The sequence below is a fragment of the Plecotus auritus genome (genome assembly GCF_963455305.1).
Source record: "Plecotus auritus genome assembly, chromosome: 4".
In the NCBI taxonomy this organism is placed as follows: Eukaryota; Metazoa; Chordata; class Mammalia; order Chiroptera; family Vespertilionidae; genus Plecotus; species Plecotus auritus.
In genome coordinates this window covers 149737608-149760275 of record NC_137775.1, presented here as the reverse complement: position 1 = coordinate 149760275, position 22668 = coordinate 149737608, and the positions used below count along the sequence as shown (strand labels likewise).

The following is a 22668-nucleotide window of genomic DNA, read 5'->3' as shown; positions in this document are numbered from 1 at the left end:
CAGCATAAAGAGCACAAGAGAGCAATGTTTAATTTATAATAAATAATACTAAAGTGCTTTAGAGGTGAACATGCAAATGATCGCATGGAAAGTTTCTACCAAGGACTTCGACAGCACCTGGTAGAATGTGGTGGGATAACAGCCATGTAGACATTAACAATGGAATGTCGCAGAGGCAAACAGTGAACAAGCAGAAAACTCACCTACAGGTACAAGCCTCCCTGTCTCAATCCCCTCACAATGGTATGTCAGCTCATCCTCAAAGCTGCACTGTCTCTACCCACCAGAAGTAGCAAAAGGTTTAAGACTGGATATAAGGCCCTGGCTGGGGAGCTCAGTTGGTTAGAGTGTCAGCCTATTATGCCAAGGTTGTGGTTCGATTCCCAGTCAGAGCACATACAAGAATCAATGAATGCATAAATAAGTGGAACAAAAAATTGATGTTTCTTTCTCTTTCTCTCTCTGCTTCCTTTCTGTCTCTAAAATTAATTGGGAAAAAAAAAAAAGAAGCTCTAGCTGGTTTGGCTCAGTGGATAGAGCGTCGGCCTGCGGATTGAAGGGTCCCGGGTTCAATTCTGGTTAAGGGCACATGCCCAGGTTGCAGGCTTGATCCCCAGTTGGGGGAGTGCAGGAGGCGGCTGATTGGTGATTCTCTCTCATCATTGATGTTTCTGTCTCTCTCACTCTCTCCCTTCCTCTCTGAAATCAATAAAAATATACTAAAAAAAAAAAAAAAAGACTGGTTGCAAAATGCTTTCCCACCTAGAGATCTGTGTTCTTAAATATGGGAGGACATGTACCGAAATGCTCTTTGTGATTAACATTTGGTGGTGAAACTGCAAGTAATTATTGTTTTGCTTTGTGTTCTATGAGTTTCTTGTAGTGAGTTATAAATATTTTTTTATTTGAAAAAAATGTAAAATTATTATGGAAAACAGTTCTTAAGCCAATAGATTCAAAGAGATTTAAGAGATGATTTAAGAGATTCATTGAATGAAATGTTCTTACCTTGTTCATATCATTATTTGAACAAGCCATCTGTATGTAAAAGACACTTTTGAGATGACCAGGGAAAAACTGAACATGCATTGGGTATTAGATAATAAGAACTTGTTGATTTTGTTGGATGTGATAATGGTTTTATAGTTTTAGTCCTTATCTGTTAGATACATACTGAAGTATTTATGAGTGAAATAAAGTACTATGCAGAATTTTCTTTAAAACACTCCAATGAGGAAAAAAAATGTTGGAGGAATAGATCAAACAAAAACAACAGAATGTTAATAATCTTGAAGACGGTTGATGGGTACAATGGGGTTAATATACCACCTCCTTCATTTATGTGCATATCTGAAAATGCCCATAATAAAAAGTTAAAAATATATTTGTGGTAAAAGTTGATGAAGTAGTGTAGCTACATTTTTCCTTAACTACCCCTTCGGTAGTACATTCACAATAAACCAAAAATGGCAAAAAATAAATGAAGCCAGAAGACTGAAAAACTAAATGCTGTAATACCTTAAGAGAAACATGACAACTGAATATGAGTTTTGGCTCACAAGCATGTACCTTTTTTTTGTTTTGTTAATCCCACCTGAGGATACTTTTTCCCACTGCTTTCCAGAGAGTGGAAGAGCGGGAGGGAGGGGGAGAGAGAGAAACATGCATGTGAGAGACACATCCACTGGTTGCCTCCCATGCTCGCCCCAAGGGGATGGGGTGGGGAGGAGCAAACTCGCCAGGTATGTACCCTTGACGGGGAGTCGAACCCGACACCTTTGGTGCATAGGCTGACACTCTAACCACTGAACACACTGGCCAGGATGAGCATGCATCTTTTATTAGCAAATCCAAGCACTGAGCATGCATACAATTACCTCCTCTGCAAATACCAGATGCAAAGATTCTTTTTCTAAGTGCACTCGGTATACAAAATAGTAAGCATATGCATTGATTAACAGAAAATCTATGAGTATCAACTTATTTCTGGGTAGTTTGTTAACTTTATAAAACCCCAAATCCTTAGAATGCTAAATAGCACATGTATAGCTTTACAATTTAAGTGAATTTAAAATAACTTTCAGAATTTTTGAGACATTCTAATTTAAAATGTTAATGCAAAGCAGCCTCAGGCTGAGAAAACAGGAAGCAGTTTTCTGATGGTCTGATATGGCAGCCCTAGTCTAGTAGGAATAGAAACCAAACAAAAGAAATGTTCAGGAAGATTCATGAACCCTGGACAGAGACCCTCATGAATAAGGAAGAAAAAAAACGTTTGTAGCTCAAGAAAGATGACAGGATGGGGTAGCATGCAGAACATTCTTTCCTTCTTATTCAAGGCCATGTCCGGTGCTGCACCCCTGCACGCCAGCCTTTCAGCTTCCTCAGGGATCCAGCTCCAGGACCACCCTCCTCCCGGAATTTCCACCCTCCCTCGGCACTGGCTCTTATCAACACGGTCAGGGCTCTTCCCCTTTAAAAGTCAATCCTACGTCTCCCTCTCCTTAACCACGTTCCTTTCCTTTCTCCTCCTCTAGAGAGCTTATTTGAAAAAGCAGTCTGTATTTACTGCCTTCCACTCAACCTACTGTGTAAACTGGTTTCCACCCTTATTCCACTGAAACTGCTCTGGCAGGCACCAATAATTTCCATGTTGCTAAATCCTGGCGGACATGTTTCAGAGTTCTGTCCTGCTGGACCTACCTGCAATGTTTCCACTGCTAACCACTCTGGCTACTGGAATGCCATCACATCAGTCTCTCCCAGAGTTTCCTTTTCATCCACCTGGCTCTCCCTCCTGAGTCTCTGTGGATTCCTAGCCCAGGTATCCGCCAGGGATGGAGAACCTCTACATATCACCTGGCAGAATTTTGTTTTTGTTTATTTTCACTTAAGTCTTTAAAAAGAAGTTCTTAGAGGTATTTGTAACGTACATGATCTATCCCAAAACATATATCAATTTACCCGATTAGATGGTTTATTAATAATTACATGTTTTCAGAAAAATACTATATGTATGCTCTGATACGTACATCCATGTGCCTTGTCTATCAGACTGGACGTCTAACTTGAGTAGTTGGTGACATTTGGGCACCATGATTCAGAACCCACTATGCCTATGTTTTAGGATGCATGCTCTATTTGAGAAAACAATAAGAATGTATATCAGGGTTTGGTAGTAAATGGACTCTAAAAACATTATAAATGTAGATTTGCAATGAAGATTTAAAAGCTAATTAATTCAGCCGAAACCGGTTTGGCTCAGTGGATAGAGCGTCGGCCTGCAGACTGAAGGGTCCCGGGTTCGATTCCGGTCAAGGGCATGTACCTTGGTTGCGGGCACATCCCCAGTAGGAGGTGTGCAGGAGGCAGCTGATCGATGTTTCTCTCTCATCGATGTTTCTAGCTCTCTATCCCTCTCCCTTCCTCTCTGTAAAATATCAATAAAATATATTTTGAAAAAAAATAAAATAAAAAATAAAAGCTAATTAATTCAGCCCTAGCCAGTTTGGCTCAGTGGATAGAGCGTCGACCTGCAGACTAAAAGGTCCCAGGTTTGATTCCGGTCAAGGGCACATGTCCAGGTTGTGGGCTCAATCCCCAGTGGGGAGCATGCAGGAGGCAGTCAATCAATGATTCTCTCTCATCATTGATGTTTCTATCTCTCCCTCTTCCTTCCTCTATGAAATGAATAAAAATATATTTAAAAAATAAAATAAATAAAAGCTAATTAATTCAAATGCTAGGCAGGGTGGCCCAGGAGGAGAAGTTCTCATTGGTATCAGGTTCTATTTGCAGGGGCATGAACAATAGTCGCTGGATACCAACTCTCCCTGCCTTTCCAATGGTGATTACTTTAAGCCACTCTCATTCTCGGGTGGGGATCTAGATCTGTAAGAGATGAATGCAGGCTCTCAAGTGCCTGTCTGGGTCCATGAGGAGATAGGGGAGGAGAGCTCAGAGGGAGACCTCTCATCCACCCTTCACTAAATGCCACAACACCTCAAGCCTGGGAGGTGCAAGCAGTGATGCAATCTAACCTGCCTTCGTGCTTCTTTTTAAAGTGAAAAGCCCATTATTTTACTGAAGGTGTGCAAAGGAAGATGGGGAGGGGTGGTGTATATCACACAGAGCTCAGCATCTCACTTAGAAATTTTTAAGGGAATTTCTTTGGGGAAAATAAAAAGAATGGTGGGTGTGGCATAAAGCACAGAAAATGTAGATAAAGACAGAACCTGAGTGACCTGGTACCACTCACTCGAGAAGGAAGGGTGAGAAAACTGCAATGGCGGCCACTGTGGCCTTAAATACCCTAACTCCCCTCCTTGAAGATCACAAGCATCCTCTAAGAAATAATGATCACTATCAAGAGGTACCCAGTCGAAGAAACAAGGTTTTACCTTTTCCAATTTGCTTCCTCATGACCACACTCAGCAGAACAAGACCCTGACTTTTCTTCTTGCCTTTGCAAGAGGGTGGCTGACCAACATGGACTGCCTCTCCGTAAGGAACGTCTCCCTAGCAGCCCTTCTCAACCTGGGTTCCAAGGCATTTGTCTGCATGAAGCAAGTCACCTTCTCTTCTCTCCATCTAGAATAGTTACCAGCTACAAGCTAACCTTGGGAGGATGGAAAAAAAGTCACTCAGACCATATTCCACTGGGCTGAATTCTCTTGAACAATTCTGGCTGAAGAAAGACCACTAGGTAATATTTTGTACTATTGACTCAGACATCAAAGTAACATATACTAACCACACCATTAGTTTGTGGAATTGGAAGTACTTAGTAACGGTAAGTAGCTTTGGAACATTTGATCTCACTTTTCCTTTTGGCATCCACTGAGAAGTGGCCTCCAATCTCCTTTTTCTTCTCCCCAACTGCTCGAGGTTTCTCATTTCTGTTACCATCCATACTTAGCGATTTCACTATATTATTTTCTCAGGCACAGCTAAACCTAATTTCTGCCCATTTGTCTTATATCCTCTCACTTCGCTAGAACCATAGTTAAAAACCATAAAGATTTCCTACATTCACAGCATTAACCTAAGGAAATATGACCAAGCATTAATGCTTTGAACAGTCTTTTTTAAAAATTTGGTCTTGGAGTTTTGTTCTAACAAATATATCTACAAGTAACTCCACTAATAGGGGCCATTACTAATAGGGGAGGAGGGCGAGGAAATAACTTTTTCTTACTGTAATTTTCATTAAAATTGTAACTGCTCCCCTAACCGGTTTGGCTCAGTGGATGGAGCGTCGGCCTGTGGACTGAAAGGTCCCAGGTTCAATTCCGGTCAAGGGCATGTACCTTGATTGTGGGCACATCCCCAGTAGGAGGTGTGCAGGAGGCAGCTGATAGATGTTTCTCTCTCATCCATGTTCCTAACTCTCTATCCCTCTCCCTTCCTCTCTGTAAAAAATCAATAAAATATATTTTAAAAAAATTGTAACTATCTACTATTTCTTAAGGTCATATACAAGTAGAAATTTTCATGGCTGTAGAAAACACATCCTATATGATAAAAGGCTAATAGGCAAATCAACCAAATGGTGTAACAACTGGTCACTATGACGCACACTGACCACCAGGGGGTAGACGCTCAACGCAGGAGCTGCCCCCTGGTGGTCAGTGAGCTCCCACAGGGGGAGTGCCCCTCAGCCAGAAGCCCTGAGACAGGTTCAGGCCAGCGGCAGTGGTGGGAGTCTCTCCCGCCTCTGTGGCAGCGCTAAGGACCCCTGAGGGATGTGCAGGGAGTGGGCCTAAGCCTTCAGTCCGACATCCCCTGAGGGCTCCCGGACTGCCAGAGGGTGCAGGCTGGGCTAAGGACCCTTGCATCCCTCCCCTCCCCCCCCCACCGCCGCCCAGTGCATGAAAGTCGTGCACCAAGCCTCTAGTCATAACATAAATATCAGAGATTCACTGAAAACACACCCATTTCAAATGAATGATACACAATGAAAGATGGGGTTAGGCAAAGGGGTGCTTTTCTATATATCCCGTGGTTTTTCTTTTATTATTATTCTGTGGTTTTTCTATGTGAGTGAAGAAAATACAGTTGGAAAGCCAGCAGCTCTTTCAATATAAGAATTTTGCCAAAAATATACTTCTAGGATAGGTGACAAGCATTTTCTGTTCACCTGAAAGCTTTCTTCTCTCCATTAAGAACACAGAGTGAGCAATAGCCTTTCATTTTCTTCTTGAATTGCCACTCAGCCCACTCTGCTCTTCAGGGGACAGATCAAATTCCTAAGACCTCTCTCAGGCACCACTGTAATTTCAGCAATTCTTTTCTCACATAAACGACCTAATGCCCCCTATCAGACAGACATTCTATAGGATTGCTCCAGCATCTGAAATGATATTATCCACCCCCTTTGAAGAAGTGACATGATCAATATCCTTCTTTGAACAACAGCAAAGTAGAGGAGGAGTGGACCTGCCTTTGGGGCTCGCCAGGCAGGAGAAATGCCAGGTCACTCACATACTTACTTGCCAGAGCCTTTTTCCCAGCTGCATGGTAGGCTACAATATATTTCTTCCCCTCTCTATCCTCTGTTTTTGTCTCTAATCCTGGAAACAGAGACTTAATTGCTTGATGGATGACTGTTCTTTTCTCTTTGGTGTCCTCAACAACCTATTAAAAACATAGATAATATTACAAATTTAACAAACATTAAATAGAGAAATTATACGAATGAATGAGTAAAAACACTACTCATCTTATTAACTATGTGAAATAACAAAAGTACATGGGTGTGATTTCAGAAATCTTTTAGAGCTTCACAACATGCAAGCGCAATGAGCCTATTAATGGAGCATGTCCATATACCAGGCACTGTGCCAAGCACTTTGCAGACGCTCCCTCAGGGACTCTGCTGGACAAACATTTCAGGGCTCACAGACAGAAATGCAGGGATGTCAGAAACTCAACTCCCTCGAATAGTCCAATCTACAACTGCCTCATAATGACTTCTATACTGACTCATTTTGTAAGGATGTGCTAGTACATTTGTTCACACACACAAAAAAATCAACATCAAGAAAATGTAAACTTGTTAGTTACATAATGGTTTTTCAATTTTTGAATGGTCTCACTTCTTATTAAGAAACATATTTCACATCTGGATTCAACAGACGGAAGTATGTATGTGTACATATCTTATTAACAATTTAAAAAAATTTAAAGAAACAATACTTCCTGGTACCCTAACTATGTACAATACACTGTAATTTTCTATTTTATCTTATTGCATTAAAAAAAGGTATGATCCATTAAATTGGGTTTATGACCCACTAATGGACTGCAACCTGCAAACTAAAAAATACTGAGATACTACTGCTAGCTCAACTTAATATTATGGCAAAATGTAAAAGAAAAACTACATTATAATTACAGACAAGTGACATGTGCATATAGAAAAGTGAGTCTAGATCTAGAATTTACTGAAAGCAGTAAGTTGGAATCATGATTTGTGTGTATGAGTGAAAACATATTTAGATCTCAAAAATTCAGAAAGTCTGTTTTCCTATTTTACAGACAAAGACACCTGCCCATGGTTTATGCTATTTAAAGGTAAAAAAATTCAGTAGATAACTACATAATAAAAAAATTTCAGCATAACTACAGTTTGTAAGATGATAAATCTTGCCACCTAGGTAGGTATATTATGAGGCTAAGATACTCCACTGCATTACACAAGTACGTAAGGGAAACCTGGACCATCCTCCTGGATGATTCTCAGAACCAATTCTTAGAGATTTTCTCCTTGACATTTTGTCTATAAGGAAATTCAGTAATTGAAGATCTCTAAAGATCACACACTTTTGGGAAGTTTTGGTGGGTGGAACAGGAGTAGATGAGGGTTGGAGACAGACAGAGATTTCTGAAAAATTATACATCCTTACTCAGTAGGGGTGATGGAAGGGGGATTTTCAAATATCCCCAAATCCAATAGGTTGTTAAAATACAAAATGAATTGAACATAACATTCTAAAAATCCCATGCTACAACATTCGTAAAATTTTGTAACACATCACCCTGCAAAACTATCACCTAGAGCTGCTCTGTCCCATACAGTAGCCACTGGCCACATGTGACAACTGAGCACTTGAAATGTGGCTAGTCTAAACTTAGACGTGTTATCAATTTAACAAAGGATTTTAAGGACTTAGTAGGAAAAACACAATGTAAAACACCTCAGTAATTTAATTCCCCTGGACAGCCCTAATGGAGCAGAATAAAATGTCCATAACAAAAGCTTCTTTTAAAGAAGGAATCTACTGTTCTATATAGTGGCTGAGCTCTCCTTTTGTTGAATAGAAGTAGTCTTAGGCAGAGCAGAGAAACGCTTGCTTACTTCCTCCCGCCAAATCCTTTCCCTCCCAGAATACTATCTAAGACCAAAAGGCTGCTGGCACTGGAGGGAGGGCCAGGCCACACCTCTGACTGCCAGGCTGATCAGTATGATATAATAGTCACTATAAGGTACAAAACAATAGATTTCTTTGTTGATTTATGATCATCTGAAACATTTTTTTTTTAAAAACCACTTTTTTGGCCAGGGTTTATGTGGGTAGTGGTATCTGTTACTGACAAAAACATTTTTTTAGTGTACATAATGTCCTTTTAGATCAAATAGGACATCATCCTTTTGTTAACTACTATAATTTTTCCAATAGACACTTATCAACATCTACCCCCAAAAAAGTAATGAAAACCCTATACAACCTTTTCATATGTTTCTGTACTACTTACCTCAATAGCAACACTGGTTTCCTTATTTTTAAAAAGCTGAAGCTCTTCTAAACGCTGCTTTTCTTCAGCAGTCAAAACTGTAAATAGATCTTCTGAAGGATCCTTTTAAATAACCACAAAAACTCCCGATGAGTCACACACAGAATTCAAGGCTGTTAGAGCTCTAAAAAATGCTACTTTTATACAGAAGGTGACTTTTGCTAGAGAGCTGGCTCCTACCTCCTCATCCACGGGGATGGACAAGTCATCCAAATGGCTGATGCGCCCATCTTTTCCTATTTCGTGAACAACGAAGTCAGAGTATCTGACGAAAAGAAAACACAAACTTTCAGAGCATTAGCATTTTGTTTCCTGTTAAATTTAGGAAAAAGTTTATCAACAGTAAGCCTTACAAACTCAATATAGAAAAAACTGTTGTTTCTATATGCTAACAATAAACTATCAGAAAGAAAAAAAGAAAAGAAGAATAAAATAACCTAGGAATAAACTTAACATAGGAGGTGAAAGACCTGTACACTGAAAACTACAAAACATTGTTAAAAGAAACTGAAGACACAAAGCCATGGAAAGATATCCCATGTTCACTGACTAAAGGAACTAACATTGTTAAAATGTCCGTATTGCTTAAAGCAATCTACTGATTCAGTGCAATCCCCAACAAAGGCCCGAAGGCATTTTTTACAGAAATAGAGTAAAAAATCCTAAAATTTGGGAGAAACTACCAAAAAAACCCTAAAGAGTCAAAGTAATCCTGAGAGAAAAGAACAAAGCCAGAGGTATCACATTCCCTGATTTCAAACTATACTACAAAGCTACAGTAATCAAAACAGTACAGTATTGCCCAGCTAGTGCTCAGTTGGTTGAGTATAGTCCCATGCACCAGGAGGTTGAGGTTCGATTCCTGGTCAGGGCTCATGCTTGATCTCCAGTAGGGGGCATACAGGAAGCAGCTGATGGATATTTTTCATCAATGATTCTATTTCTCTCTCTCTGAAATCAATAAAAAAAAAAAAGTAAATAAATAAATAAATAAAACAAAACCCTTATAAAACACAGTCCAATATTGGCATAAAAACAGATCAATGGGCCGAAACCAGTTTGGCTCAGTGGATAGAGCGTCGGCCTGCGGACTGAAGGGTCCCGGGTTCGATTCCGGTCAGGGGCATGTGCCTTGGTTGCGGGCACATCCCCAGTGGGAGGTGTGCAGGAGGCGGCTGATCGATGATTCTCTCTCATTGATGTTTCTAGCTCTCTATCCCTCTCTCTTCCTCTCTGTAAAAAATCAATAAAATATATTAAAAAAAATAAATTATGACAAAGGAGTCAAGAATATACAATGGAGAAAGAAAAGTTTCTTCAATAAATAGTGCTGGGTGCCCTAGCTGGTTTGGCTCAATGGATAGAGCATCAGCTTGTGGACTGAAGGGTCCTGGGTTGTGGGCTCAATCCCCAGTGTGGGGCATGCAGGAGGCAGCCAATCAATGATTCTCTCTCATCACTGATGTTTCTATCTCTCTCTTCCTCTCCCTTCGTCTATGAAATCAATAAAAAAATACATATATATGTATATATATGTGTGTGTATATATATATATATATATATATATATATATATATATATATATGAATGCAAAGGCATGAGAAACAAAACCACAAATAAACAAATGGGACAGCAAACTCAAAAGCTCTGCATAGCAAAAGAAACTATCAACAAAACAAAAAGGCAACCAACCAAATGAGAGCAGATATTTGCAAATAATATTTCAATAAGGGGTTAATGTCCAAAACATATAAAGAACTCATACAACTCAACAACAACAAAAAACAACCCGGTTAATATATGGGCAGAGGGTCTGAACAGACACTTTTCCAAGGAAGACATACAGATGGCCATCAGGCATATGAAAAGATGTTCAACTTCACTAATTATTAGGGAAATGCAAATAAAAAGCACAATGAGATATCACTTCACAGGTGTTAGAATGGCCATTATAAAAAAACACAAGAAATAACATGTGCTGGAGAGGATGTGGAGAAACAGTAACCCTTGTGCACTGTTGGTGGAACTGTAAATTGGTACAACCTCTATGGAAAGCAGTATGCAGGTTCCTCAAAAAATTAAGAATACAACTACTATATGATCCAGCAATTCCTCTTCTGGCTATTTATCTGAAGAAAAAGAAAACACTAATTCGAAAGGATATATGTGCCTCATGTTCATTGCAGTATTATTTCTATACTCAAGACATGGAAACAACCTAAGTGTTCATCAATGGATGAGTGCATAAAAAGAAAATGTGGTATATACAGGTGCTGGGAACCAATTCCAGCATGTAATAATTACAAGAGCTCCATCAAAAGGTTGATGGGACTTGGGCGGCTCAACAAGGGTGGGCCACATATATGTAGTTTACCTGTTGGAAACGGCTAAACGGCACTTCCCCCAAACCTGAATAGGATTGTTAACTGCCAGACAGCTCAGGGCATTTTATTGCCTCCTGTTGGCCAAACACCTGAACAGCTGTAGGCTATTCCCTAAACTGACAATGCTTCTGTACCCTACCCTTTGATACCTTACCCTTTGAAATGTATATCTCCACCTTGCCTTTAGGACAAATTGTGTTATAATAAAAGCACGGGGTCCTAGACAAGGAAGGAGTCTTTAGCTCCTTCAGCTGAAGATCCTCTGACTCCCAATGCCTTTCAAAATTATCTTTCGTCTCCGGACTCTTTAATCATCTACGCGCAGCCCCTTTCTCCAGAATGCTGAACCCTTTTTAAGGCTGGGAAAAGAACCCCGGCATTATGACGCCCGAACAAGGGGCACCAACATACAGGGTGTCTAAAAAAATGTATACACACTTTGAATGCTTATACTAGTAAAATCAGTGTTTGTCAACATACACTTCAAAATTAAGTGAATGATCAGCTAGTATATATACTTTCAATGATTATAAAGTCAGTGTTTATTAACATACAGTTTATTTTAAAAATTAAGTGAGTTATCAGCTGTTAAAAGTGTGTATACATTTTTTTTCAGTCATCCTTTATATAGAAGAAAAGATGAAATATTGCCATTTGCAAAACATGGATACATCTTGAGGGCATTATGCTAAGTGAAATAAGTCAGACGGAAAAAGAACAAAAACTGTATGGTTTCACTCATTTTTCCTTTAAATGATTTCATTTACTCATTTGGGCAGCTCTCATCCTTTTTGACCATCTGTGAAACTAATCCTTGGGGGACAGAAATAAATAGAAGATTATACTGCTGATCTACATATACAAAAGCCTAAGCGACTGGCCGACTGGCTGACAGCTATGATGCACACTGACCACCGGGGGACAGACGCTCAATGCAGGAGCTGCTGAGCTGCGGTGACTTGGCAGCTGTGGTTCTTGGGTGACGCACCTGGAACCAGAGAGGAGGGAGCCCGATTCCAGGGTGCGTCACCCTAAAACTGCCCTCTCGCAATCTGAGCCCTTCGGGGGATGTCGGAGAGCCGGTTTCGGCCTGATCCCCACAGGCCAGGCCAAGAGACCCCACCAGTGTACGAATCCGTGCATCAGGCCTCTAGTTTATTTATAAAGAACTAATATAACTAAAATAACTTTGTACATAAACTAAACATACCTTTCTTTTAAGATTCCTGAGAATCCTTGATGAGAACTTACAAACTTGGTGATGCCTACATCAAGTTCAGTGAGTCCATGCTTCATCATGTCTGCAAAACTCTCAGCTTCCTCTTCCTCCTCACCCTCCTCTGAAAGGCCATCTTCTTCCTCCTCTTCCTCTTCTTGCAACTGGGCATCAGAATTTCTTTTACTCTTTCCAGCACTTACAACTTCAGGTAGCCCAGGCACATTTTCACAGCTGGGTGGAGAGTTATTTTCTATCCCATCCTGACCTTTGGTTAGCCAGCCTTCTGAGACCTTCTGTCTTTTTGCTTCCTCAGCTGGGGTCAGACTGTCATTATCTTCAACAGCAAGGGATCCACGTTTCAGTGACACACCAGTCATTTCTGTCATCTCCATTTTTAAGGCTCCAAGAAAACCTTTTAGGAAGACAGAGTAGAAAAGTAATAATCACTTCTTTAATTAAGTGGGTTTCACCAAACAGAAGCACAGTTAATTTTGTTCCTAGTCCTAAAAACCATTTATTAAAAGAATTCTTCCTGCCCTGGCCTGTATGGCTCAATCTAGAGCACCAAGAGATTGTCGGTTCAATTCCCGATTCCCAGTCAGGGCACATCATTGCCGGGGTTGTGGGCTCAATCCCCCAACCCCAGTAGGGAGTGTGCAGGAGGCACCCAATCGATGTTTTGCTCTCACATCAATGTTTCTCTCTGTCTCCCTTCCCCTTTTTCTAAAAATCAATTTAAAAAAAAAAAAGAGAAGTGTTGTTTAAAAAAATAATTCTTTCCAACGTTGGCGTATACCTTTGGTGGCATAGAAAAATGACGAAAAATTTTTGCAAAAAAATTTGACAGTGTGCATCAAAAGCTTTAAAAATATGTATACCTTTGCCCCAGTGATTAGAGCATCCACCTGCAGACTGAAGGGTCGCGGGTTCCATGCCAGTTGGGGCTGTAGGGGCATGTGCAGGAAGCAACCAACTGACGTTTCTCTCTCTCTGTCTCTCCCTCTTCCTTCCACTCTCTAAAAAAAATCAATGGAAATAATATCCTTGGGTGAGGATTAACAACAACAATAACAAAAAGTCTACAAATTCTTTAAGTCTATTATTTCTTTTGTACATGCCAGAAAATCCAGCAGGATGTAACAAGCATCAACAGGTATTTTGCAGAATTCTTAAAATAGGTGTCCAAATGGTTCCCTGTCTATAAAGATCAAAGACACAATAAATAGCAAATCCTTAATGAAATAGTGGACCTGGGTAATAACCATCAATGTCCACTAACATCACAAAGAGAGACAACCAGGCATTGTGTACCCCTGAAATTACATGCTATAATTTATGAAGTATATTTACTGATTGAAACTCTATGTCTAACTACTGGTGCCTTCAACTAATAAAGAGCAAAGGAAAAAAGAGGAAGGGGAATATACAGATAAACCTACAAAGAAATGCAATGGGTGGATCCTTCTTCGGATCCTGATTCAAGCAAACCAACTATTTAAAAAACATTTATGATGCCCTGGCTGAGTAGTTCAGTTGGTTAGAGTGTTGTCCCGATATACCAAAGTTGCGGATTCAATCTCCAGTCAGGGCACATACAAGAAGCAACCAGTGAATGCATAAAGTAAGTGGAACAACAAATTGTTATGTGAGTGAATGTCTCTCTCTCTCTCTCTCTCTAAAAAATCAATTAAAAAAATAAAATTAAGCTCTTACTGGTTTGGCTCAGTGGATAGAGTGCTGGCCTATGGACTGAAGGGTCCGGGGTTCGATTCTGGTCAAGGGCATGTACCTCGGTTGCAGGCTTAATCCTGGGCCCTGGTTGGGGTGCGTGCAGGAGGCAACCAATCAATGTGTTTCTCTCACAATGATATTTCTCTCTGTCTTTCTCTCTCTCTAAAAATCAATGGAAAAATATTCTTGGGTGAGGATAAAAATATTAAATTAAAAATATGTTTTTATTGATTTTAGAGAGTAAGGGAGAGGGAGAGATAGAAACATTGGTGGGAGAGAATCAACATCACTGCCTCCTGCCCTGACCAGTTTGGCTCAGTGGATAGAGCGTCGGCCTGCGGACGGAAGGGCCCCGGGTTCGATTCCGGTCAAGGGCATGTACCTTGGTTGCGGGCACATCCCCAGTAGGGGGTGTGCAGGAGGCAGCTGATCGATGTTTCTCTCTCATCTGTTTCTGACTCTCTGTACCTCTCCCTTCCTCTCTGTGAAAAATCAATAAAATATATTTAAAAAAATATATATATATATATATATTTAAAAAAAAACAAAAAAACATCACTGCCTCCTGCAGGCCCCTTACTGGGGATCGAGCCCAAAACCCCACCCCAGCATGTGCTCTGGCTGAGAATCAAAATGGTGACCTCTTGGTTCATGGGTCGATGCTCAAGCACTGAGCCACACCGGCCCGACAAAATAAAATAAAAATAAAAAGCATTTAGGAGAATCTGGGATTTGAAACATTGGGGATATTTGATGACATCAGTAGTACTGTCAACTTTTTAAGTGAAATAATGTTATTGTGGTTACATTTAAAAACAGAATCCTTATATTTTAGAGATAGAAACTTAGCTACTTATAGTTGAAAAGATTTGGTCTGGAATTTGCTTCAAAATAATTTACCAGGCCCGGCCAGAATGACTCAGTGGTTGACTGTCAACCTATGAACCAGGAGGTCATGGGTCGTTCCTGGCCAGGGCATCTACCCAGTTTGTGGGCTCGATCCCCAGTGTGGGGTGTGCAGGAAGCAGCCAATCCATGATTCTCTCTCATCGTTGATGTTTCTCTCTCTCTCTCTCTCTCTCTCCCTCCCTCCCTCCCTCCCTTTCCCTTACTCTCTGAAATCAATAAAATATATTTAAAAAATAATAATAATTTACCTGTGGTGAACAGAAGCAGAGTGGGTGTAGATTTGAAACACGACTGGCTGAGTTGGTAATTGCTGAAACTGAGTGATGGGAGCACAGGGAAGTCATCACATCATTCTCTCTACATTTTGTTTAATATTTTTTTATAATAAAAAATACAAGTGCAAAGTCTAAAATGTACCAATCCGACTGTCTGTGCCTATGCTCCTGGCTGCTGCTGGAGAAAACCTGGCCAGTCAGGAGAATTACTCTCTTATGACAGCCCTCCACACTGCCTGGCCCTCCCCAGTCAGCAAGGTCTTCTGGCAGACACACCTCCCTCCAGCATATTCACAATGAGGCAGGATAGTAGGAGAATCCCTTGACAAGTAGAATGGGGAAACTGAGACAGAAAGGGAACCAGCTGAGCAATTTACAGCCAGATAATAAATCGTAAAGTCTCATCTTCCCTAACCAAGGACACGTAGGAGCAAATGGTTTACACATTCCAGACCATGCAGGTAGTAGACCCGCTTGTCTAGTCCCTCTTCCGTGACATTCTCTGAAGGTGAAATTAACCAGAGAATGATCCTGACCCATCTATAAGTTCATTTGGATGAATCATCATATCAAAGGACATATTTTGAAATCTGATGAATATTCTATTGAGATTCTCAAAACACTTCTCCTAAAATTCCCTGCCACCAGAAAATAGATAAAAACCCCTAAGACAAAGGGCCCAGTGTATGCTCTGGAGCATGCCTTGCCTTTCCCCCCACCCCTTCTTTCCTCAGGGGTGTATCTGTGTTTTCTTTCTAAGTTCTAAAGGTTCCCAGGAGACTTGCAAGCAGGGGAGCATTGGGCAGCAGCAACTGTCTCCAAGAGCCCTCCTTCTGCCTCTGTAATTTGTTTCCTGAGTTCACACAACCCAGCTGGCTCAATTCTGCCTTGGTAACTTTTTTTTTTTCTAAAGGGCCAAGGCAGCCCTAACTGGTTTGGGTCAGTGGATAGAGCATCGGCCTGTGGACTGAAGAGTCCCAGGTTCCATTCTGGTCAAGGGCACATGCCCAGGTTGTGGGCTCGATCCCCAGGAGGGGGCGTGCAGGAGGCAGCCAATCAATGATTCTCTCTCATCATTGATGTTTCTATCTCTCCCTTCCTCTCTGAAATCAAGCCTATACAATTAAGAGGTAATATGCAAATTGACCCTCATGCCCTCACGTCACAAGATGGCCATCCCCATGTTGTTACAAGATGGCCGCCCCCACATCATCACAAGATGGCCACCCCCACGTCATCACAAGATGGCCGCCACAAGATGGTCACCCCCACACTGTCACAAGATGGCTGGCAGGGAAGGGCAGTTGGGGGGAACCAGGCCTGCAGGGGAGGGCAGTTGGGGGTGATCGGGCCAGCAGGGGAGGGCAGTTGGGGGCGATTGGGCCGGCAGGGGCGCAGTTAGGCGTCAATCAGGCCGGCAGGAGAGCAGTTAGGGGGTGATCAGGCTGGCAGGCAGAAGCGGTTAGGGGCAATCAGGCAGGCAGGCAGGTGAGTGGTTAGGAGCCAGCAGTCCCAGATTGTGAGAGGGATGTCTGACTGCGGGATCAGGCCTAAACCGGCAGTCGGACATCCCCCAAGGAGTCCCAGATTGGAGAGGATGCAGGCTGGGCTGAGGGACAACCCCTCTCCAGTGCATGAATTTTGTGCACCAGGCCTCTAGTAAAAATACATAAAAATAGTAAAATAAAAATAAAGAAATAAAGGGCCAAGGCAGCTCTGCCTAGGCTCACTCCTGTTGCTGAGATCTTGTCTCTTTTCTCTTAAGTCCTTCCTTTGTTTCACTGTCCCCAGTTTTAATAAATGTACTCTCAAAATCACCTGGACTAATGCCATGAAATCTTTCCTGCACAAAGTCAATAACCCACACATTACAGACCTTACTAGGGCAGACCTGCCTTGATCTCAGTCCATTTCCAGTGACAAGACCACATATTATAACCATTCCCCTTAATAGGGTAACCCTCTTAAGGGAAGCCCATACTTACTTTAGCACTCACTCCTCAGCACTGCACTTCATCCCTTCAACAAACATTCACCGTGCACCCTGTACCAGAAATTATTCCCAGTAGTGAAAAGACAAGGCAGTCAATGAAATAAATGTCCCACCGGTATTTATCTCCCAGATCACAGTCATTCAAGCCTGGCCCTATCTGACATCCTTTCCCAACACAACATAGATCACTGCTTTCTTGCTTTAAAAATCTCCTATTTCTTATTTCCAGACTCTGGAGATGCTTGCCCCTTAAATTTGGGCTTCTCTAGGTCCCTTCTCCAGTCTTGCTTCCTCCTCACTCCTAAGCATTCCAGTCAAGACCCCTCCATCTCCAACTCCTACCCAGGGTCCAAGGCAATCATAAAGACAGCTAAACAATGATAAAGTGTATGTGATGAGTTTGTTCAAGCCTCACGTTAACCCTATGAAAGAAGGGTAATTACCATTCTCCGGTTAGCACTCAAAAACTGAGGCCCAGAGATGAAGGATCTTGCTCCAGTTTACAGAGATAGTAAGAGGTAGAATCAAACGCTCAAACTCAACATGCCCTAAATTGATCTCATCATTTCCCATCACAAACACACTTCTGTTAAATTGCACCTCTTACCTCAGGGAACGTTACCACCAACTACCTACCAGTCACCTGTGTCAGAATATGGGCATCATCCCAACTCCTCACTCTCCCCTACACCTATATCAGTGACTTCGTGGATAAATTCTAGAAGGTTTAGGACAACATTGTTATGCCCAACATCCTTGGAATGAGAATATTAGCAGACCATGGATCTGAAATATCAACCACTGGCAGTTTGTGGGGTATAATGTGGAGCCTGATCTAGGTTTTGCCATTTAATAAGCAGATCACTTAATCTCTCTAAGCTTCAGTTTATTTCTCTGTAAAGCTGAAAAATGATGACTTGGTCAAAGGCCTGTAATAACTGTTCTATTTAACTGTTGGTCATTAATATTTATTATGGATGGTTTACACAGAGTTGTTATTGCTGAATCTGGAGAAAAAACACAAAGCTCATGCTTCTTTTGTTCACTAGGCTAATGATTAAACATGGTTTTCTTTTTCAAATACCACTTAATTTTAAGAAAGCCTCAGAGCACTGCCAATAGCACCAAATAAATACATCTTCGGTATTTTTTGGAAGTCTCTCTTGATCCTGTGGACCCTTGCCTGATCTTTTTCTTGTTATATTTAACTAGAGGCCCAGCGCACAAAATTCGTGCACAGGTAGGGTCCCTAGGCCTGGAACTGTGATCAGGGCCGATCTTCCTCAGCTACCAGCAGCGGCCCTGCCCCCTGCCGCCACTGCGGTTGCCCTCTGCGTGTGGAGCAACTGGCAGGGCTATAGGGGCCCTGGCACCGCCCGCGTCAGCCACCACCCACCCCTGGATTCCAGTTCCTGGTTCCCCATTGGGCGATCGAAGCCTGCTGGCCGGGGTGGGAAGAACCAAGAGGTTGGCTGTTCCCACCCACTCGCTGGCCCTGCCCCCTGCTGCCACTGGTCGCCCTCAGGGTGTGGAACAACTGGCGGGACTATTGGGGCCCCGGCGGACATGCCGCCACCCATCCCCGGTTCCTGGTTCCCCATCAGGCGATCAGAACCTGCTGGCCAGGGGGAGGGAACGAGAGGTTGGCATGCAGACCCCAATGAAGTGATCGGGGCCTGCAGGCTGGGGGCAGCTCCTGCGTTGAGCATCTCCCCCTGGTGGTCAGTGCACGTCACAGCTGCTGTCCGGTCGATTTGCACATTATGCTTTTATATATATAGACTAGAGGCCCGGTGCACGAATTCATACATCAGTGGGGTCTCTCGGCCTGGCCTGCGGGATCGGGCTGAAACTGGCTCTCCGACATCCCCTGGGGAGTCCCGGATTGAGAGAGGGCGCAGGCCAGGCAGAAAGACCCCACGGTGCATGATTGGGGCTGGGGAGGGAAGCAGGAGGTTGGCCAGACAGGGAGGGACCGCGGGAGGGCTCCAGGGCGTGTCTGGCCTGTCTTGCTCAGTCCTGATCGGCTGGACCCCAGCAGCAAGATAACCTACCAGTCGCAGCGTCTGCCCCATGGTGGTCAGTGCACATCATAGCGAGTGGTTGAGCGGCCTTAGCATATCATTAGCATATTATGCTTTGATTGGTTGAACGGCTGACCAGCTGACTGGCCAACCGGCCACTTAGCATATTAGGCTTTTATTATAAAGGATTGCAAAGACAAGTTCATTAATCTCACTTTAAAATATATATATATATATATATATATATATTTTAGTTGATTTCAGAGAGGAAGGGAAGGGAGAGGGAAAGAGAGAGAGAAACATCAATGACGAGGGAGTATCATTGATCGGTTGCTTCCTGCACACCCCAAACTGGGGATTGAGCCTGCACCCAGGCATGTGTCCTGACCAGGAATCGAACCGTGACCTCTTGGTTCATAGGTCGACACTCAACCATTGAGTCATGCTAGCTGGGCCTCACTTTTGTTTTCAAATGAAATTATACTTTACATTTGTTACAGCTAATGGACCTATCAGACATTACTTATTAAAGTATATGTAGCACCAATGATTATAAATCACTTAATATATATTTTGCTAAGTTCTGTATTTGGGCCTAGAAGCTGAGAACATACTAGAATAGCTGTGCAAACTGCTAAACTAGGAGAGGCAGAACTCAAATTAGTATTGTTTATATAAGCAGGAACCATATAAAAGGAAAGCCTGAAATGCAATATAACTTTTTTTAAATCCTCACCTGATTTCTTCCATTGATTTCTACAGAGAGTGAAGGGGATGAAAGAGAGGAGAGAGAGATAGAAACATGGACGTGAGAGAGACACATTGATTGGCTGCCTCCCACATGCGCTCTTACTGGGGCTGAGGAACCTGCCCTTGACTAGGCATGAAACCCATGACCCTTCAGTCTGCAGGCAAATGCTCTAACCACTGAGGAAACCAGCCAGGGCGCAATATAGCTTTTAAATGAGAAGTGTGGCCCTAGCTGGCTTGGCTCTGCGGATAGAGCATAGGCCTGTGGACTCAAGGGTCCCAGGTTCAATTCCGGTCAAGGGCACATGCCCTGGTTATGGGCTTGATCCCCAGTAGGGGTCATGTAGGAGGCAGCCGATCAATGATTCTCTCTTATCACTGATGTTTCTATCTCTTTCTCCCTCTCCCTTCCTGTCTAAAATCAATAAAAATATTAAAGAATAAAACAAATAAAAATAAATGAGAAAGTTCGGAGGGGGGTCGGGGGAGATCCTGTGAACATGAAAGAGACTGAGAAGAATTCAATCAGAAAGATAAAACAACCCTGACTACTCCAATGTCATTTCCCTAAGGAAAAATTTAAAATTTCCTTAAGGAAAGTTCAGAAAAATCCAAATACACATATTCAAGCATTCTACTTAAAGCTAGAAAAAGTGTCTGACTTAAAAGAAAAGGGGGGAGGGGGAGGAAGGGGCAGGCTTTATGAGTTTAATGTTATTATTTTTTTAAGTTTTAAAGAAGTATTATACTGCACAAATGCATTGTCCATGATAGAAATGACAGTATCTCATATGTCAAGTAAAATCTCTCTAGACCGGAAGCTTGATTCTATGACTGGGCAGAGGATGAAATTTACTGATATTAACCCATGAACTGAAGTACTACACAATTCTTTGGAGGGAATACTAAAATAATGAGTTTTGTTTCCTTTATACTCCAAATGAGCCAAATGAGATTAGGAATATTATAATTTTAACTGTATTTTAAAATTGTTTCCATTAAGCCCTAGCTGGTTTGGCTCAGTGGATAGAGCATCAGCCTGCGGACCAAAGGGTCCTGGGTCCAATTCCAGTCAAGGGTACATACCTCGGATGCAGGGTCCTCCCCAGCCGGGGCCCTGGTCAGGGCGGAACAGGAAGCAATCAATCGATGTGTTTCTCTCACATAGATATTTCTCTCTGTCTTTCCCTCTCTCTTCCACTCTCTAAAAATCAATGGAGAAAATATCCTTGAGTGAGGATTAAAAAAATAATAAATAAATAAAATTGTTTTCATTATATCAGATTCACCAATAAGCTTCCTCTACACCCACAACAAAAATGAAAGTTTAGCCCTAGCCGGTTTGGCTCAGTGGATAGAGCATCAGCCTGTGGACTCAAGGGTCCCAGGTTCGATTCTGGTCAGGGGCATGTACCTTGGTTGCAGGCACATACCCAGTGGGGAGTGTGCAGGAGGTGGCTGATTGATGCTTCTCTCTCATTGATGTTTCTAACTCTCTATCCCTCTCCCTTCCTCTCTGTAAAAAATCAATAAAAACATATTAAAAAAAAAAGAAAGTTTAGCATTTTCAAAATTTTAATACACCATTGACAGTCCCTTAATATTATTTCCTGCAAAATGAACATCTACAAAAAGGGCCATATTAGTCTTAATCGTATCTATATTTCAAAACCCGCCATAACTTCCACTTTTTAAATGCTTCTATTCTCCTTTCTCTGCAAACTGTCACTAATTCCTCTAGCACTCACAATAAAGAGCACTTCCTTCAGGACAGAGCACACACTCACTACACTCTAATGTGCAAAAATCGTTAAGTTCATTACATTTGTTCATTCCACAATGTTTACTGAGCATCTCTTATATGTCTGGCACTAGTTAGGTGCTGTGAATAAAGGGAAAATTTCCCATCCTATGGAGCTTACATACACTTAAGGATATGTGGCAGAATAAAATAAAAATAAAAGCAAGTATAAGAGCTACAAATAAAGACGAATAAGAGAAATGAGAGAACGAGGGTACTCTTTAATGAAGCCTCTCCAAGAAGGTGCCTTTAAAGGACTTTAGTCAACAGTAAGCTCAACTGGGTTGTAATTTCTCTCTCCTACTTGGGAGCAAAAGTTTTTATTTTTTCAAATGTGTGAACATTTATTGCTGCATGTTTTTCTAAAATATATTTTTATTGATTTCAGAGAGGAAGGAAGAGGGGAGAAACATCCATGATGAGAGAGGATCATTGATTGGTTGCCTCCTGCACGCCCCTCACCGGGGATCCATCCGGCAACCCGGGGGGTGTGCCCTTGACTGGAATCAAACTTGGGACTCCTCAGTCTGCAGGCTGACGCTCTATCCACTGAGCCAGACCCGCTAGGGCAAAAGTTATGTTTTATTAATACCTGTATTGGCCCAGCCTCTATAAAAAGATATGGTCAAAAGCTGTTATTAAATTAATAACTACTGAGTGTTGGCTACTTGTCTAATGACTGAACAAAATCATTGCCTATCCATTCCCTTTTCAGTATGAGTGTACTGCTGGGTATTTGACAGATCCCTCCATTGTCAAGGCATCCGCAGGCCAATGGGGCATGCC

General features: G+C 42.0%; 1 protein-coding gene across 3 annotated transcripts in view; it reads right to left on the bottom strand.

Moving 5' to 3' along the window:
- Positions 1–22668, bottom strand: part of PUS7 (pseudouridine synthase 7) — a 52926-nt gene that overhangs the window by 29158 nt on the left and 1100 nt on the right. For 2 of the 3 annotated variants that reach the window (XM_080666327.1, XM_080666329.1), the window contains exons 2-5: positions 12391–12811; positions 8977–9061; positions 8758–8859; positions 6492–6636 (exon numbers count right to left, since the gene is read on the bottom strand). In XM_080666327.1, coding sequence (XP_080522453.1) covers positions 6492–6636; positions 8758–8859; positions 8977–9061; positions 12391–12811 — 753 coding nt within the window. Of the gene's footprint in view, positions 1–6479; positions 6637–8757; positions 8860–8976; positions 9062–12390; positions 12812–22668 lie in introns of all 3 variants that reach the window. The other variant, XM_080666328.1, reaches the window with a different exon arrangement.